General features: G+C 41.5%; 1 protein-coding gene across 4 annotated transcripts in view; it reads left to right on the forward strand.

Moving 5' to 3' along the window:
- The window catches only part of PRKCH (protein kinase C eta), a 331,758-nt gene that overhangs the window by 59,136 nt on the left and 252,288 nt on the right, over positions 1 to 20,334 (forward strand). For all 4 annotated transcript variants that reach the window (XM_009427900.5, XM_063792940.1, XM_063792941.1 and 1 more), the window contains exon 2: positions 10,122 to 10,185. In XM_009427900.5, the coding sequence (XP_009426175.1) occupies positions 10,122 to 10,185 (64 nt within the window). The remainder of the gene's footprint in view (positions 1 to 10,121; positions 10,186 to 20,334) is intronic.

Below are 20,334 nucleotides of genomic sequence, written 5' to 3' on the forward strand. Positions count from 1 at the left end.
TAGATAGAAAAGGATTGACAGGCTTAGTCTACTCTGTTTTTGAGATGCCGAAGCCAGATGACCTCCCCTAGTGGCAGGTAGGCAATGTCAGAGTTGTGATCATGGCCTGGGGCTCTTTTCCAACCTGCTCTCTGACCTCACATAGGATCCAGATTGAGCAGGGTAAAGGGTGGACCAGTAAAGGCTTTAATCAGTAAAGTAATGACAGTGTTTTCCTTCATTTGAAACCAGTCAGATTTGATACTACTTTTCTGTTCAGTTTTTGCCATCATTGTTTTCTGGAAGTTTTTAATCTGTAATACCTCTTAGTATGCTTTAACACATAACACCTAGTCTCATTGTTATAGAGATGAAAGTAGAAAATTAGCAGGGATGTAGTATTTGCCTATTGCAACTTCTTTTCCTTTAAACCCCTTCCCATGTCGGGGGGACACCTTGTGTGTCTGCAGCACGTGATGCTGACTTGGACTCTCTGGGCAGCTGACTAATGGCACCTAAACTGCCTGCTGCATTTTCCCTGCCCCAGCACAGACCTGCTTAGCAGCTTCTGCCTTGGGCCCTCATTGAGAACCATCCAGCGGCACATCAGGCTGGTGCCACTCCCAGTGGCCTTGGCAGTGAGGAGGTGAGGCGAGAGCACCCTCAGGTGCTAGTGGCACGAGTCTTGCCCAGGCTCCCAGGGGAATGAGTGGTGTGATGACCTCATGTGCCAGAAGCCAGGGCAGGCATGCTTCAGGCTGAGAGAAAGCAACAGATGGACCTCAGGCAGAAGCAGTCAGAGCAGCCTCAAGGGAGGCTGGTGCGGCACCAGCGTGGCATCTTCCCAGCATCTGAATGTTGGCTTGACCTTCGCTGTTTGTGTGACCTCACCCAATTCAGTAACCTCACTGAGCCTCCCTTTTCCCATCTGTGCAATGGTGATGGTAGTACTTCACTCTGCAAGCGGTGGAGGTGAGAGATAATATAGGTCAAGCATTTAGCAGTTGACCAAGCTAAAGACATAGCTGTTGTTTTTATTATTAGAAACACAGCCTCAGCCAGGCACAGTGGCTCACACCAGTAATTTTAGCACTTTGGGAGGCTGAGGCAGGTGGATCACTGGAGCTCAGGAGTTCGACACCAGCCTGGGCAACATAATGAGACCTATCTCTACAAAAAATACAAAAATTAGCTGGGCATGGTGGTGTACACCCATAATCCCAGCTACACTGGAGGCTGAGTTGAGAGGTTGGCTTGAGCCCAGGAGATGGAGGTTTCAGTGAGCTGTGATTGTGCCACTGCACTCTAGCCTGGGTGACAGAGCCAGACTCTGTCTCAAAACAAAAAAAACAAAAACAAACAAAAAAAAACAAGAAAAACCAATACAATCTCATTTTTCCTGTTAGGTTATTCATACAAACCTGTTGGAATTTTTTTTCTTTAGGAATTTGAATGCTCATTTTTAAGCCAGACAGTTTCAGGTGGAAGAGAATCATGAAATGCTTTATCATGTTTTTGTTATTTATCGCTAGAGTAAGACTTAGGAAAGCTATAGAAAAGAGCCATCCAGCCAAGAATTTGAATTTTGTCAACTTCTCTATTACAGAGGTTTGCTCAAAGCCCATAGAGTCTAGATGAACCTTCTACCTTTGCCCCCAAAATTGCTTTTTTCTTTTAATATGCTAGATCCCTTTGCTTATTCCAGGCTGAAATGAATGTTATGTAGCTAGAAGTTTCCTGTCTGTGATCAATTCTAATGGCTTTTGTGAAGGGAAATGGTTGTAAATTATTACCAGTTAATTAAATGAGTGTTTCTCTTGAGTCCTTTGTGTAGGCTTTTATCCAAGCCTGTTTAGAATCATGGAACATTACAGCTAGAATATTTTTAGACAACTCTTGTTTCATGGACAAGGAGACTTAACCAGTGATATAAGTACTTGCCCAACTCCTGCAAAGTGATGCCAAGGAAAAGCAAACTTTGGCTGAGGGTGTAGGAGTGGCTGTGCTGGGGATCCGGTGGGTACATCAAGCTAACAGAGTATAATTTCTAAGCAGTGAGCCCTTGTCACCCATATGTCACTGGTATTCCTTGGAGCCATCTTGGAGTGCTTTTATTTTTTACAAAGTGCTATCATGTAGGACTATTCTGTAGTAAATATTACCTTTCCTATTTTTATAGGTGAGGAAATTGAGGTGGTCAGATGACCTTATTTAGCTCTTAGATCAACTCAGCAGATATGTATTGAGTGTTTACTTGGTTCAAGGAACTCTGCGAGGCTCCTTGGGAACATAATGTCAGATCCTGCTGGAATGGAGGTTACAGACTTACTGCAAGTGATGAGATATGTGTATGAAAATGTAAGTAATTGTTCAAGGTATAGATAAGTGTTAATAATAGTTGAGATGTGAATTTTGAGACCGGAGGGATCAATGTGAATATCAAATCCTGGCACCAGTTTCTTCCTTCTGCTGCTCATGAAGCTGTGTCATCTTCTGTGCTCGGTGACCCATCCAACCTGTAGCCCTAGGAGCTCCTCTGGGGAGTCTTGAGTACCTGGCAGTTGTCCCAACCCTGGGAGTCATTCAATAAAGGTTCAAATGAATGAATGGATAGGTGCGGTGAAGAGAGACAGGCTTTCCAAGCAGAGAACACGGCATGAGCAAATGTGTGGCTGAGTGATAGAGCCAGGAGAGGGGCCTGACTAGGACAGCAGGTTTTAAAAAGTGATTTTTTTTCTTCTTTTTGTATTTTAACTTTCTAAAGTGACAATGGAAGGAAGGGAATTTTGAAAACAAAGTTTGGATAGATTAGTGGGAAGGCAGCAAAAGGGGAGCCCAAGTGGTCCTGAAAGCCAGGTGGAGCAGGGTGTTTTATTCTGAAGACTCTGGGAGACCAGCGGAGGCTTTAGAGGGGGAAGTTGATGAGATCAGCACTTCAGAAAAGGCTGTTTTGTTTTTGGTGGGGTGTTCCATGACTGCAGGAGAAAGGATGAGGGAGGAGGCCTGCAGTGACAGGGATCCTAGAATGACGGAGGGAACGAAGGGAAAAACAGATGGTCACGGTGCCTCAAGTCGGAGTGGCTCCAGGATTTTAAGCCTGGGAACGCAGAAGAACAGTGGTTCTAGTGATTCAGTGATGACCACTGGAAGCTTTAGGAGGAAACATGGGATTGGAGCCCTTTAAAGCTGGAATTGGCCCCTTAGAGAGAATCTGGCTCAGGCTTCCCAGTTGGTGGTCCATGGTCTGGCTATATCAGAGTTACCTACAGAACTTTTAAAAATAGCAGATGCCTAGACCCCGTTCCCTTGCCCCAGAAAATTTAAAATCAGTAGATCACCTGTGGGGCCTGGGAATCTTATATTTAATCCCTCTCTGTGATTCTTTGAAAGAAGATTGAATGGCCTTCCTGATGTCACAGATTGGTCAGGACAGAGCACCAGGACCCAGGTCTTCTCTAGCATTGCTATTACTCAGCCACAATGTGGGAGATAGGGGATAAGTTCAGATGGGGAGGTATAGTATTTGAGGCAGCGCTGATTCATGTGAGTTCAACACTGATGGCTCTTTGAGGAAGGGGTTACTTGGCATGAGAACTCAAGGGTTAGATGGCTCTGAGGGTGCACGTTGGGAATCATTCAGTCAAGAAATGCTTTCCCGAGTGGCTGCTGCAAACCAGGCATAGGATATTTTGAGTCCACTTCGGGGACTCAAAAGTGTAGAACAGTGTAGTAGAAACAACATAGAGAACCCTAAAGGCTGAAGTTGTGTTTATGTTTTCTTCTCTGAGCTGTTTTGAGTAAATTTAGGTGTAAGTTATAATGTATGGGTTGAAATTCATTATTTTGGGTATGGATGTCCCGTTGTTCTAGCACCATTTGTTGACACTGAGTTTTTATACTTTTGTTCATTTGTCTATTTGTATAGAAGAATCACATTTTTTTAAAGACCACTGTTATCTGGGTTTCAACAAGGGCCCAGGAGTTGTTCTTTTTACCAAGAGAAGTGGTCTGTAGGGGAGGGGGTTAGTGTGTTTATTGCTCCTTGAATGACTGTTATAGTAAGAATGCTAAGTGTGTTCATTTCTATGTGGGTCTGTCCTAGACTCTGACCTCAGCTCTGTTCTATTAGACACTCTGTCAGTGCATTAGCCAATGACATAGGTAGCCTGAGGCCCTGATTTGGGGAGCCATAAAACTGAGAAGGGGAGTGAATGAACTGACTGGATTTGCAATCCAGTGAACGCTATGACCTGGGACAAGCCAAAATATTGCAGAAAAACAAAATGAAGCACTTAGGTTTTTATGAAGGTTTTGAGCCTAACCACTGCACAAGCACAGGATGTGGGAAGCAAAGCCTTATGGCAGCTAGAAAAGATGCAGAGGTTTTAGTTCATTGCAAGCTCAGCCTGGGTCACTGGGGCTTCTCAGAGCGCCCATGTATTCTCGCGGCATTGGTAAAGGGCACTGTCACTGTCAAGATCAACGTTAGTGATAATCTTGCTCTTGCTGGTGAAAGTCAGGTCACACACTCAGCCTGACTTCACCCTTTAATGGGGGTGTGGAGAAATTGGGGCATGTCAGGAGGAAACTGGCCAGAATGGTGAAGGAGGAGAAAATCATGTCCTACATGAAGTTGCTGAGAGTTTGAGATACCCAGGTCTATTTTATTTACTCATTTGTTCCACAAACCATTTTCTGTCCCCTTATATGCAAGGTAGGGTCTCCTTTGGGGACAGGGCATAATGACTACAACATGATGTGGGTTCCAGCAGTAGTCTTCATAACAGGTGTGGAGTTGCCCACCTGTCTGAAAGAGGTCTGGGAAGGTCCCCCTATACAGGTGGGTCTTGAATTGATGGACAAATAGGAGTTGGACAAGTATAAAAAGGAAGAAAGGAGTTTCCAGCCAGAAAGATCACATATCCCAAATCACTAGGCAATAAGCTACAGATGGGTAATGTGTAATTTTCATAATTTTGACTATATTCCCCAGTATGCTGCTTGATCCATAATGCGTTTGGTTGCTCTCTCAGAATAAATGAAATAACATACCTCCCTGGAGAGTGTACAAGAATTAAGAGATGGGGATACTGGTTGTATGCAGCTGCAGTGGTGGGAAGAGCTTAGGCTGAAAGGTAGGAAGGGGTATAGTGTCTAGGGCTATGTGCTGTGCTAAGGAATTTGGACCTTATCATGGACAGGAGAGGAAACACTGACGGTTTCTAAGTTAGGAAGCCACATGGTCAGATTTTAATTTTTGAAACATGTCACTGGCAGCAGCTGGAGGACAGTAGTCTGGAAATAGAAGGCAGCTAGAAGCCCGTTCAGGGAGGCCAGATGAACCACGGCAGTAGGAGTGGAGCAGGGGTGGATCCAGGAGAGACTTCGAGAGTGGACGTGTTGGGATCTGAGAGCGATTGAATGTACCTGCTGAGGAGCTGGGCTTCTGGCATGGCCTACTGGGTAAATACAGGGCTCAGGAGTGAGAGGAGGGCCAGGAAAGGGTGGTGTCCTGGAAGTAAGGAATGAGAGATTCATGAAGAGGAAGATGTCAAGATCAGATGCGGCAGAGAGATCAACTGAGATGAAGACAGACACATCTTTGTATCTGACAGTAGGACGTCATAAAAGTTGCTGGAGCTGTTTCAGTGCTGGTGGGCGGCAGGGAGGCAGACTGCAGGGGATAGCACGGATGTTAGAAGGCATAGAGGGATGTGATAATTGTTGTCAAATATTTGACCTATTCTCTTTGGCTGACAATTTGAATATGTTTTTTGAGTGCAAGTGATAGAAACCCCTACTCAAACTGGCTAAGACAAAAGGAATTTATAGGCTCAAATAACAACAACAAAAAAAATCCCAAAGAATCAAGCAAGGCTTGATCTAAGGGTTTAAATGATGTTACGAAGAACTGTTCTCTTTCTGTCCCTCAGCTCTCCCCTCTTTGTTGGCTTCATTCTGTAGCTCAGTGGGGGGACAACACAGGTGCCAGACACTCCCAAGTTTGTGTCCTTCCAGATTGAAGTTTAGCAGAAGTGAGATCTTGTCCCTTCCTTGTAGATCCAGGATTCCTAGTTGGACCTACTTGGATTTTTGTGCTCAAACCTGAACCAGTAGATGCTGATACCGAGTAGGGAGTTGTAATTACACTGATAGCCAGAGAGAAGGAATGTGCCTGCCCCAGGCCAGCTGTGCAGAGTTCAGTCAGTGCGCTGATCTGCTAGGCCTGCTCACATGTCCACTCTGGAGTTAGGGGCAGAATCCCAGATGAGCCATTTGGACTACATGTAAGGGAGGAGTAGTTCTCAAATAAAGCTCAAGTGTTATTCCCAGAAGCTGGGATGGATGTACTAGCTAGAGACAGTGTCCACTGGAGCTGTAGAGGGCGAAACTAAGGTAAATGAGTGGAAATTATTGGTCTTGCTGCGTTTGTATTCATAGAGAAAGATCTGTCTATATTGTACAGGAATGAAATAGGCCAGCTGTTAAGGTAGTGAATTGGTTGTCACTGGGGGGTATCTAAGCAACTTCCGTGAATAAATGATAACAGCCCATCAGCAGTGTATAGAAGGAACGAATAACCTCTAAAGCCACATTTTTCAAACTGTTTCTCTGTGACACAGTAAGGAATACATCTTTACATTAAAACCTACTGTACCCTTTTATATGTATACAAAACTACACACAAAAGTTGCATGAAACAGTGCTTTTCCTTACTACCTGTAGCATGTTCATATTTTCTGTTCTGTTTTTATTCTACTTTGAAATCCCTATTGTCCGCTGGGTGTGGTGGCTCATGCCTGTAATTCCAGCACTTTGGGAGGCTGAGGTGGACAGATCTCCTGAGGTCAGAAGTTTGAGACCAGCCTAGCCAACATGGCGAAACCCCATCTCTACTAAAATTACAAAAATCAGCCAGGTGTGGTGACATGTGCCTGTAGTCCCAGCTATGTGGGAGGCTGAGGCAGGAGAATCACTTGAACCTGGGAGGCAGAGATTGCAGTGAGCCGAGATGGTGCTACTGCACACCAGCCTGGGTGACAGAGCGAGACTCTGTCTCAAAAAAAAAAAAAAAAAGAAAGAAATCCCCATTGTGTGCAACCCACTAAGTTGCTTTCATGTCTCTCTAAAAAGTTTCAACCTGCAGTTTGTAAAACCCTGTTCTAAGGTCCAGTGTCTTACCACATCTGCCCTAGGTGGACAACACTTGAAGACCGTGTTTAAATCCGGCTTTTCCACCACAGTGGGTGACATGGGTCAAAAATGCGGAAGGAAACCTGTTCTACTTGTGAGAGCTCCTGCTTCTAACTGGTGGAATCTCCTGCTGTCTGTCAGAGTAGCTCCTGACCCATCTTGGGGTGGAAAGGCCTTTGTGGGCCCTCAGGGAAGTGTTGAAGGGAGTTTACGGGCTGGCTGTGGGCTGCAGCATGGCAGAGGCAGCCAGGCAGCAACTGTGCCTGTGCCAGCAGTAGTTTATGTTGTGAGGTCGAATGTATGAGTATGTATGTATTCTCTGGCAGGCCTTTATATTGAAGATGAGGGAGTGTGGCTTTTAAAAATAACGTATTTTTGACTTGAAACAAGTCAAGGCAGAGAGTGGAGACAATTAGAGTCTGATATCCTGTTTAGTCATCTCTCTAGAGAGCTCTATTTTCAGAGCTGTTCTATAAAGGTTCACAAGTGGTATTAAGATAGTTAAGAGGATATTGTTAACAGTAGTCGTGATGCAAGTAGCTGATTTGAACAGGGAGGTGATTTATAGTGTGGTAACCACATTGGTAACAGGTTTTATGCAGAGAAAGGGTGGGTTGTAAGAATAGGTTGTTATACAGGTTAAGCTTTCTGAATCTGAACAAAGCAGGCATCTTTTATTTTGAAAAAGTATATAATCAGGGTGTGGTGGTGACCTAGGGTAAGTCCAGTGCATTTTTGGGGGCTTTGTCATGGGTAGATACAATAAATTTTAAAAAAGTAAATAGTACTGTTAAGAATCTTTGAGATTGGCTGGGTATGGTGGCTCTCACCTGTAATCCCAGCACTCTGGGAGGCCGAGGCGGGCGGATTGCCTGGTCTCAGGAGTTCGAGACCAGTCTGGGCAACATGCCTCTCTAAGCCAGGCATGATGGCATGTGCCTGTGGTCCCAGCTACTTGGGGGGCTGAGGCAGGAAAATCACTTGAACCCGGGTGGTCGAGACTACAGTGAGTCATGATCGCAGCATTGAAGTCCAGCCTGGGTGACAGAGGGAGACTCTGTCTTAAAAAAAAAAAAATCTTTGAGATCATATGTGGAGGCTGTGTTAGAAACGCTAGGCCAATGCCAGGCGCAGTGACTCACACTTGTAATCCCAGTGACTTGAGAGGCTGAGGTGGGAGGATTGCTTGAGCCTAAGAGTTTGAGACTGGGCAACATAGTGAGACCTTGTCTCTACATACATACATACAGACATACATACCTAGATAAGCAGGCAAGCTGGTTATGGTGGCACATGCCTATAGTCCTAGCTACTTGGGAGGCTGAGGCAGGAGAATGGCTTGAGGCTGGGAGTTCAAGGCTGCAGTGAGCTATGATTGTGCCACTGCACTCCAGCCTGGGAGACAGTGAGACCCTGTCTCAGAAAAAAAAAAAAAAGAGAAAAAATGCTAAATAATGATGCCATAGACTTTTCAGATTGGAAGAGTGAGGCTCAGTGTGGTAAAGGACCTTGCCCAGGGTCCAGAACCAGCTGTGACAGAATCAGACTAGAGTTCTTGGCCTGGTCTAGTAGGGGGCTCTTTCCACTGTACCATGTGACTATTTGCAGCTTATTTAAATTTAATATTTGACCAAAAATGGGCATTCGTATCTCTAGTGAAACTTCTCTATATGCCAGTCTTCCTCTTCAGATGAAAGGTCAAAGGCAGAAATGGAGCCACAGCCGAAGAAAGAGAAAAATAAAATAAAAATGGAGCCATGGGCAGAATCTGAAAAGATTTATTTAAGGACGATTGTAAATTCATGTATTTGAGTCCACAAGAGCCTCACAATGCAAGGCTTAGAGGTGTTCATGGATAGTGAAGTTAGCATCCAGTAGGAAGAGGGGAGTCCGCCCACCTAAGCTAGTGGTGATCAGAACAGAGCCAGAGGGTGCTGTTCATCCTGGGCGCCATGCTGTATGGGGTCTTTCGGAAACTGGACTATATGCAGAGGACGACACCATATGAAAAGACTTCAAGCTGCATTGCTTGCAGAATGCATGTCTTGATATTTCAGCTGATAGGTAACTTCAAGGTATGTTGATACTCCCGTGACTAATTAAGAGTAGCAGTCCGACACAGTGTCTCATGCCTGTAATCCCAGCACTTTGGGAGGCTGAGGCGGGAGGATCATTTGAAGTCAGGAGTTTGAGACCAGCCTGGTCAACATGGTGAAACCCCATCTCTACTAAAAAATACAAAAACTGATCAGATGTGGTGGCACACGCCTGTAATCCCAGCTACTCAGGAGACTGAGGCAGAATTGCTTGAACCTAGGAGATGGAGGTTGCAGTGAGCTGAGATCATGCCACTGCACTCCAGCCTGGGCAACAAAGTGAAACTACCTCTCTCTCAAAAAAAAAAAAAGAGTAGTGAATGCAAGGCTCCTAAACTTCCTTCCCTAGTGCTTCCTTAAGATTGACCAGACTTTGGTGGAAATATGTAGCAGAGACTCTTTATACTTTTTACTCCATAAAACTAAAGATTTGCAGTTGACCAAGCCACATGTGTTCATTACCTTGTATGTTGCCATTATTTCTCTATTTCATATTCTTGCCATGTGGTTTAGTAAAATGCTGCTCTTATAAGCCATATGCATAAGATATGGAGGTCTCAAAAAACAATTACCAAGTATATGGATGTGCCTGTCTATATTATGACAAGCCAAAAATGGGAGAGAACAAAATTCAAGACGAAGGAAACTGATAAAATGTGGTTTCTTTTCAGTCTTTACAGTTTTTTGAGCTTTCACTTGTTTCCCTGCCTCTCTACTATTTAATGAAAGACTTAGATTTATTTGATTTGTGGCTGTGATTTACACATTAGGCCTCTCTGTGATGAATTGTTTAAGGCCCACAAAAATATTTTAATACTAACATATAATATACATTTTTTTTTCTCTTTGTAGGTGGATCTCGAGCCAGAGGGGAAAGTATTTGTGGTAATAACCCTTACCGGGAGTTTCACTGAAGGTAAGAATGAGTTTTGGGTAGTTTCCAGAATACATGTAATCTTGGTTTACACTCAGTAGGAATTTCTATCATGGAAATTATAAAAAAGAGCATGTTGTAAGAGATGCTTAAAAAATCACTTTCATAAGTTGGGCTGGCTAGTATTTTGTTGCCCAGTGGTCTATTGGTTCAGGTTGCCAAATTAAATATATTTGCTAAATCTGGCAATCTCACATTTCATTTAACACACTCAATGAGTTTTTGTTTTTAGCCAGTGTCATTGTAGCTGAATGGTTTTTGCATCTTTTTGGTTCATGACTGTGGAACTCTACTTTACGTCTTTGGTTTTGTGCCATCTTTTAGTTTGCCCGTGAATGTCTATGAAAGAAATTTAGGGATCCAGTTATCTTCTTTATAATCTCTATCTCATTTGTGACCTGTAAGGGATTCTGTTCTTCATCTGTGGCTACTGTACTCCCTACTCCCCCATCCAATATTTTTTTTAATTGAGGTAAAATTTATATGGGGGTGAAATGATAGATCAGAAGTGAACAATTTGAATTTTGACAAATGCATACAACTGCATAACCAGCACCCCAATCCAAGATACAGGACATTTCCATTATTGTGAACATTTCCCTGTACCCTTTTTCAATCCCCTGCTCCCAGAGGCAATAAGTAAAGTGCTTTATTTCACCACAGGTTAGTTTTACCTACTCTAGAAGTTCATATACATGGAATTATACAGTATATTCTCTTTTATGTCTGGTTTCTTTCACTCAGCATAGTTTCTAGAAGATTCATATCATTGTGTATATCAGTATTTTTTTCATTTTATTTCTGAGTAGTATCCCATTATATAAATGTAGCATCCATTTGTTTACCCATTCTCCTCTTGGTGGACTTTTGGGGTTTTTCCTATTGTTGTCTATTATGAATAATGCTTTTATTAACCTTCTTACACATAAATTTTTCTGGACATAACACTTTCATTTATCTTGGATAATTATATAGGAGTGGAATTGCTGGGTAATAAAGTAGGTGTGTGTGTAACTTCAGAAGAAACTTCCAAATGGTTTCCAAAGTGGTTTTATTATACTCCCACCAGCAATGTATGAGAGTTCCAATTACTTCATATCCTCATTAACACTTTCTATGGCCATTGCTTTTCATCGTAGACATTCTAGTGGGTATGAAATTATATCCTGTGGGTAAATTTGCATTTCCCTGATGGTGAGTACTTTCTCACATGCTTATTGGTCATTTGTTTGTTTATTTGATAATTTCCAGTTCCAGTCTTTTGTCCTGTTTTCTAAAATTGGATTTGTCTTTTTATTATTGATTTAGAGGAGTTCTTGTTTTCTGGATATGAGTCCTTTGTGAGAAATAGGTACTGTGATTACTTTTTCCCAGTCTGTGGCTTGCCTTTTCATTTTCTTAATGGTGTCTTTGAGTAAAAGTTTTAAATTTCTATGAAGTTCAATTTATTAATCTCATCTTTTGTAGTTCATATGTTTTATGTCTTCAGAGATCTCTCTGTCATAGGGTCACTAAGATATTCTCCTGGTTTTTTTTTTGTTTTTTTTTTTTTAAGAAGCAAATAGTTTTAGGTTTTATGTTTAGGTCTGTATGCCTTCTTAAATTGATATTTGTGTGTGATGTTACAGAGGAGGTGAAACATTTTTTTTCAATACACGAATGCAGTTGTTCTAGCACCATTTATTAAAAGTCTCCCCTGGCCCCTTGAATCACCCTGGAACCTTTGTTGGAAATCAATTGACCATATAATGTGGGTCTGTTTCTGGATTATCTGTTCTGTCCTGTTGATCTGTTTGTCCATCTGATCTCTCTTTCTTTTCTCTACATTATGCCAGTATTACACTGTCTCATTACTGTTGCTTTATAGTGCGTCTTATGGTTACGTAGTATGAGCCCTCCAACTTCGTTCTTTTTTGTATGTTTAAGGTTGTTTTAGCTATTCTCAGTATTTTGCAATTTGATATCAGTTTTAGAGTCAGCTTATATATTTCCAGACAAAATCCTGCTGTATTTTTAATTGAAATTGTGTTGGATCTATAGATCAGTTTGAGGGGCATTAACTTCTTAACAATCTTGAGTATCTTTAAACCCATCTGTAGTCAAATTAGTCAATTCTGTAGTCCGTGGACATGGTCTTTGCTCGTAAGGCATAGCCAGTGTGAGGTTTCAGTAGAAATCCCAAGGTGTTTTAAGCCCATTAATTTTATGGCACTCAAGCTTCTAACTCTTTCACCTATGGGTGGGAAACAGCTGAAATCTCAGTTCCTATCTTTCAGCATCCTAGCTCTTGCTCCTGCCTGGACCTCTTAGAGTTTCCCTTGCACATGCACAGTTTAGGAAGATGTGAGGGCTTGAAGAGTTTACATATGTGGAGGTTCTTCTTTCTGTGGCCCCATCTTTCCAGGTTTTCTCTCCTCAATATCCAGTCATCTGGTAGGCTTGAATTTTGTCAATTCTGTCTTCAAGCCAATAAAACTGTGGTTCCATATTGAGTTCTATTTACCCAACCCTGCACAACCTGGGGAATAATCTGGAGAAAAGCCCTACAAATGTGGGTCTCACCTAATGTGGTTTCCCTCCTTCATGTGTCAGATTCTCTCGTTTGTATGTGTTTTTGGTTGTTCTCTCACATCATCAACTAGTTGTTTAAAATATATTTTCCAGGTATTTTAATCGTTTGGTGGGAGGGTTGGTCCATATCAAGCTACTTCACCATTACTAAAACCTCATGAAGATTTTTAAGCATGTGGCTTAATTGTTTGTATTTTTGGTATTGGCATTTTGCAAAATTGGTTACACTTTCTTTGAGAAATAGTTTTCTCCACTCCTTTCAGCCAACCATTCCCATTCATATGGGTGAATTGTTTTAATGTTAAAGTTTTTCAATATATCGTCTCCATTATTAAATCTTGTCTTTTTGCACAAACCTGGATTTAGCAGAAACCTGGAATACTTGACATAAAAAAAAATGTTCAGGTTACAGTTTGTGGGGGTGTTCTGCCTACTCTAAGGTCTTTTTGCTTTGCTTGGTATCTTTTATGTACAGAGAAAAATGAGTCTGTTCCTAGCCTAGTCAAATAAAATCAATGTAGTATTATGGAACATTGTTGATAAAACATTCTCATCATGCACGTAGAACATGGATCAGCTATGGTAGAAAGAAACACAACAGTGAGAAAGAGGCCAGGAGGAGGAGTGGGTAAGATTCTCTCTCATTCGAGCTGAATCAACTCTCTGCATTAAGTTACAAGGGACCGGCGAAGTAAAGCAATGCATGTTAGACCAGGTCTGATTGTGCCATAATCATTACATGACTTTTTTAGAGCCATGCCAACTCTCTAGGACTAAATGCTCACCAAATACATCTGATTGTTCTCATTGTATTTATTTCTTAGTTTCAGTGATAATAAGAATGAAACGGTAAGTCATACTAGAGGTGAGTTCTTACTAGGTCATTGCAGTTGTGTCTTTCAGAGCTGACCCTGGGTAAAATTGTGAGATGAGTTGAGTTTATCTTTGGTAATTCCATCTTTGCTTTAAGCTAGTCCTTTGTCTCTGCCTACAGTTGTCTCTTACTGCAGCAAGAAGCCCAGTGGTCCCTGTCCAGAAAGAGTTGCTGATAAGGAAAACAGTTAATTCATAGGCTAATTCACACTACAGTGATAGAGATTGATGTCATAGTACTCTATTCCTCTTAGGTGTGTTTGCATATTTTAAAAGATGCTGGAAGAGCTGCTTTATCCATGAGAAATAGACTTTTAATGCTAAAATTTTAATATTGAAATCTACGGGTGGGGTATATTTTAGGAACCCCAGATCTGTTCTCTGTGTCTCTGTGCGTGCATTGCTTTTTCAGTTTGGCTCCTAGACTGGGGCTCAGCTTGAGCTTGCACGTTGCTGCTGCCTTTAAAACACCTCTCCCTTGTCACATGCAGAGGACGTGATGGCTGCCTGTCTGTTTGTGTTAAGTAAGAAGGAAATGGAGCCCCCCCACCCCCCCCCCATGTGCCTGCCACAGCTGTGGCAGCAACCTGGACCTGGCACTGCGAGCATGTCCCTAGCTTGGCCTCGCTCCTGGAAGCCACCTTAGATTATGTCCAGCCATAATATGACAGGTTGGCTGGTGCAACATTTGGAGCTCTGGTTCCCATCTTGGATACTGAAAGCCTTCATGGAAAAGCAGCGTAAGGTCAGGCCTGCCCAGTGTGTTTTGGACTGTGAAAAGGGCATTGTCCTAGGATCCTGGAGGCACTGTCAAAGCTCAGGAAATGTTGGCTGATCCTCAGTCTGTCTCACATGGTTGTCTTGAAGGTCAGATGATATAATATACGGGGAAGTGCTTTGCAAACTATAAAGTACTATATGAAGGTATGTTAGTGGGATTTTCATTTCCATGTTCCTATTGTCACAGCAAGGAGATCCCAGTCATTTCCCCTACCCCTGCCCTGGGACCATCTTGTATACTCAGCAGGTTCGTTTTATCTTAACATTGACTTTATGGCCAGGCGTGATGTCTCACACCTGTAATCCCAGCACTTTGGGAGGCTGAGGCAGGCAGATTGCTTGAGCTCAGGAGTTTGAGACCGGCCTGGGCAACATGGTGAAACACCATCTCTACAAAAAATACAAAAATTAACCAGGTGTGGTGGTGCACACTTGTAGTCTCAGCTACTTGGGAGGCTGAGGTGGGAGGATTGCCTGAGCCTGGGAAATGGAGGTTGCAGTGAGCTGAGATAGTGCCACTGCACTCCAGCTTGGGTGACAGAGTGAAACCTTGTTTCAGAAAAAAAAGAAAAGAAAAGAAAAGACTTTATTTTATACAAGAAGCCTCAAGAATTTCATGGACAGTGACTAGCATAATGTTGGCTTATCTCCATGCCTGTTTTCATGATCTCCTATGCGGGTTCTGCCATAAGCTCAGATTCTATAATCTCAAAGCACTCCTTTAAAAAAAATTACTTAAATTGGACGGTGGTCTGTGATATACAAGGGTGGTATTGGGGCTACTGACTGCTACTTACCTCATTTTTAAATTTTTCATTAATTATACTGAATTAGCTCAGGCAAAACTATTTTGTTAAATGTAAGACATGATTGAGAAGTGACATAAGAAAAACCTGCTGGGTGCAGACCTGTAATCACATCATAGATGCTGGAGAGATAAAGATGAACGAGACATAGACACTCTCACAGGAGCTCATAGGAGGGAAGGCAGATACATATTTATGTATGCAATGCAGGGAGCCAGTTCCCATGGCAGGAATAAGCCCAGTGCATAGTGTTGGCACATGGGACTACATAATCAGTTTGGCCAGGAGGGTTTAGAGAAAGCTTTTCCGGGGAGGTGATGTTTAAAACAAGTCTGAATGATAAATAGGACTGTGCCTAGAAGGGAACAGAGTTCAAGAGAGGGAGACAGTTTGTACAAGAAACGAAAAGGAGTGTGGAGGTGCTAAAGATAGGGGGTGTGGAGGTGCTGAAGATTGGGGAGTGGGATGGGGGAATGTGGCCAGAGATTTTGGAGGGCTTATGTGTGGGCTTGCCCAGGACAGGCTCAGTTTGTTGGTTACACCAGAATAATTATACATCAGCGCCACTGTTCACTTTCAAAAGGGTGCCAGGTCAGACAATAAATTGCATGTTCACACCACTTGTAGGCTAATGGAAATGATAAGATACCAGTGAAGGGTTTTAAGCAGAGATCTGATTTGGTGGCAGTAAGTTCAAGGGTGGGGAAGGGGTGTTAGTTGATAAGACTAGATCTAAGGTGTGGAGAACCATTACAGAGACTTGGAAGGTTGTCTCAGGGCAAGATTATTAGGGCCTGAATTAGGTTGGAATATGTAGGGGTGGAGAGGAGGGGGACAGCTTTGAGAGATGTCTGTGTAGTAAAATCAATAGGAATTAGCAATCCACTGGATGTGGAGGATGAAGAAAGAGGAGTCTCAGATGATGCTCAGATGGTGCCTCAGAGTCATTTACCAGGATAGAAACTGGGAGAAGATGATGAATCCAGCTTTGGACAAGTGGAGTTTGAGGTGCTTGTGGGAAATCTAAGTTGCAATGTCTGGGAGAAATTGGAAATAAGATTCCGGAGTTTGGCAAGATGCCTGGGCCTGAGATGTAGCTCTAGGTGCCAGGTGGAAGACAGGCACATGGATAAAGAGGCCCATTGAGAAGATTTAGCAAGAAAACCAGCAAGGCTGACCAGCAGCAGAACTCTGTGGAGCATCAACATTTAAGTACTTTGGCTCATGAATTATAATTTATCAAACCAACCAAACTATGCTGAAGGTTTACTTAGTGAACACCCATTTTGCTAAGATATTACTTGTGAAATAGTATCTGAGTGCTTGCTGTATGCCAGGGACTGTTTCACCAGATTGTTTACCGTCTTCCAAATTGGCACCAAAATGTTTGATAATGAAGTTAGAAGAAAGAACAGAACACAAAAGGCTTTGAAAAGTAATGTTTGCATTGGTGGAACAGTGGTTTCTTCAAAGTTTGATGATACAGTGTGCTGTGTGAAGGTTTATGCCTAATGCTGGGGTAAAAAGAACAGATGAACCTACTCAAAACCTGCAGTGAGGGGTCTTCACTGAACTTAGACAGAACAAGAAAAACTCTTTTACATCATTGCTTTGTGGAAGTCTCTCACAGAGCTCAAGGCGTATAAAATTATCAACTGGATCAGAAACCCCTCACCACTGTTCATCTTGTTAAAGGTGTCACTCTGCATCTGTGCAGAATTCCCCTAGGCACTGAGGCAGAAGTAGAAGTGATTTATTATTTTGAAAAAGCTGCCTAATGTCAATCTTTATTCTAACTAAGCCTTCCTGAAGCTAAGAACTGGATCTGAAGTCTGATCAAATCAAAATTTATTATAGTGATGAAACAGCCCTGGATTTTTAATGCAGCCTTCAGATTCCATCATTGTTGCCATGTGTGTGATTGTCACTATGTTGGACTAATTTTTGTCTGGAAGAGTGGAGTAGCAAAAAAAAGAATAGATTGAAACAATGGAAACTGAAGAAAATGCATTAAACTAAATTCATAACTGCTTTAATTGGAAGAGAAACAACAGAAAGAAATTAAAGTATGACATCATCTTATGTGAGGACAAAAAGATGTAGCTGGATTATTATGCTACTAAGAAATATGGTGTAAGATTTTACGATTTGAAGAGAACATAGTTTGCAGTAAATGAAGTTTGCTTGGACTCAGGGAACCACAAACTTAAATGGTTGGCCCACAAATAAAAAACCAGACATGATGTGTCTCCTGATGGAAGCCCACACAACATCGTGATCTTGCCAAAAAGTAGAGGTAGTTTTGCCCAAAACTCAAGCCTTAGACCAGTCAGGCTTCCAGATCCAACCACCAGTTAAGAGGAAATATAGGGGACAGAGGAGCATTTTAAGTTACACCATGGGATGTAATCAGCAAAATCCAGACTGTGGAAAAATTTTACAGGAAAAGAGACTTGGTTTCTTCTACCAAACATTGGAAGAAAAAAGTAAAGGAAAGAGAACCAAAGTAACAAGAGAGAGGCATATTAATCATTTGCAATATATGGGCCACATTTTATCCCAATTCAAACACAAATTATAAAAGAAACATTAACTCCCAGGAGGCAAGTGAAGAAATGGAAACCGTGCCTGGATCTGTGAGGATATTACAGAATTGTTGATGTTATTTAGGTGTGATTGTGGTATTGTGGTTACTTAAAACAAAAAGAACATCCATTAGAAATACACTTAAAAATATTTACTGATGATATGATATGACATCTGGGCTTTACTTCAGAATAATGCAGAGGTGGGCAGAGGAGATGGGATAGAATTGAAACCCGATTAGCCATGAGTTGTTTACTGAAGCTGGGTGATGATTATATGTTGCATGTGGTTTATTATAGTATTCTACTTTTGCATGTATTTGAAATTTTCATTAATAAGTTAAAAAGTAAAATAAAATGACAAATTTCAAGAATATCTGCTTCTTAAACAAAAACCAGAATCTGGGTTATGACATCAAAATGATGCTTGAACTTGAACATTTTACCTCTTTTCACTTACAAATTAAAGCTGGAGGGTTTTTTAATGTATATGTTTTATCCATGATTCTCAGTTTTTATGTATTATGAAAAGGTAAGTTAAAAATTTTAAATGACTAAAGTACTGTGCTTCAGAAAGACTTTTTTAAATTGCTAAATAAATAATAAGCTGTGAGTCAAAAACTGCAGGTAGGAAGAGGTGAGTAAGATAATTCCTTTTGTTCCGTCATAAAGTTCTCACTCACAGTGAATGACAAGTAGATTATCTCCTACTAACAATTACATAACATTTTGCAGTTGCAAAGTTTAATTTTAAGGTAGTTTCCTAAAAGAATAAAGTAAATCAGAAGGATTAATGGTAGAAGTATCTTTATAAAGATAGTAAGAAAAAGGTTCTTAGTGTACTTGTTTCTTCCCCAGAGTTTCCAAGGCAAACATAAAGGTATTCTATTTTGTACAAGTTTTTGGGGAAGAAAAACTTCCCCAAAAACAAAACCCTGACAAAGAACCTGTTATTTGTGAATTTGAAGCTTGTTTAGAAAAAAAAGGCCTTTTACTTCTGCTAAAACCTTGAATTGTTCCTTATTTGAGACATTTAATATGTAACTTGGAAAAGATATACATTTCTCCTGGGGAGACGATGGAAAGGCACTTGAATTTTGGCATCTGCTTTTTGTCTCTACTAAGGCAGTGCACAATGGTGCAGAATAAGAGTCTGATCTTTTTCTTTTTGTCCCATTGCCTCAGTTTTTAGCTCACATTTCTTGTCTCAAGCCCACTGGTTTACAAATAATTATGTTCTCTGCTAAGTCATGTGGCACATGGACCAGCAAGGCAGATGAAGCATGTGTTACTGCTTTGAAGCTGCAGCCCACAGTTACCCCCTGTATCAACACTTCAGATGCATGTCATTTTTAAAGAGAAAAAGTGATTTCTGGTGGTAGTTGATTTATAGCATTCCTTTCTCAGATTTCAAGCCTGGTGACAAGTTGTTGATTTAATTTTTTTAAAATGTAGCTTTAAAAAAATTTATTCTTTTGGCATATTAGCTTGAAGAATGAGTGACCACTTTAATTTTTGTGTTTGTTTTTTGCTGGTCTAAGCAATTGTGGCTATCAGGTTGAAGACAGGGTAGGAGAGAAAGAAAGGAATTGAGGGAATGGGAGAATAGGAACTGGAAACGGGCGAATGATGTTTTTAAAGGATTGAGACTAATTGTCCCTTGTCATAGATGCTCTCTCGTCTTCTCCATAATATCTAGCTCATTTGTTGAATGCCTTCTGAGGACCAGACACTGGAGTTGGCTTGTAATTTAGCAAATAGCAATGGGAGCCCTCATTTTATTTTCTGGTAGCAGGATAAACTCTTACCTAGTAACTGAGTACCTCTACGTGTTCATACCATGCTATATATTATTCCATTTTCTCTCTATAACAAATTTCTGAGGCTGTTGTAATTCTCAGGATGCAAATGGTGAACCAGACTCAGAGACGCTAATTTGCTATGGTCTTTCCTGGATAGTAAGTGCCAGAGCCCAGACACAAGCTCAGATTGCAATGCTGAGGTCCAAGATCTTTCTACACCATCCAGCTATCTGAGGAGTTGGGGGTGGGGGGGCAGCATTTTAGTTTTTTTCTTTATTCCATCTTAGAGGAAAACTGTCCTCAGGATAGCATAATCCCACCCTCCAGAGAGTCTTGTCTTTTGGGATGATGTCTTTTTGCAAGGCTTCCCTTGAGTTCCTCCTCCTTAAACTGGAGGACCAACATTCACCCAGGAAAGGTGCAGCATTCTCAGACATCAGGCATGGATGGGCCAGAAAGCTCTAGGCAGATTGAGTTTAAGATTTGCTCAGGTTTTGTTGTCAGTAGGTTCTCTTAATGTACATCTTAAGCTAAAACTCAGAAGATAAAGATACAATCAGTGAGTTCAGCATAGGTATGATAGCTCTATTTGCCTTTTTATACCCCAGTCATCATTGGCTTCACCGTACCTACTTCTCTTATTTTGACTGACTATGAGTGAAAAAACTAGGTGGTGGCTTTGTTGGAAATTTTAAAATTCATTCTCAAAGTGTG

The sequence above is a fragment of the Pan troglodytes genome, chromosome 15 (assembly GCF_028858775.2).
Source record: "Pan troglodytes isolate AG18354 chromosome 15, NHGRI_mPanTro3-v2.0_pri, whole genome shotgun sequence".
NCBI lineage: Eukaryota > Metazoa > Chordata > Mammalia > Primates > Hominidae > Pan > Pan troglodytes.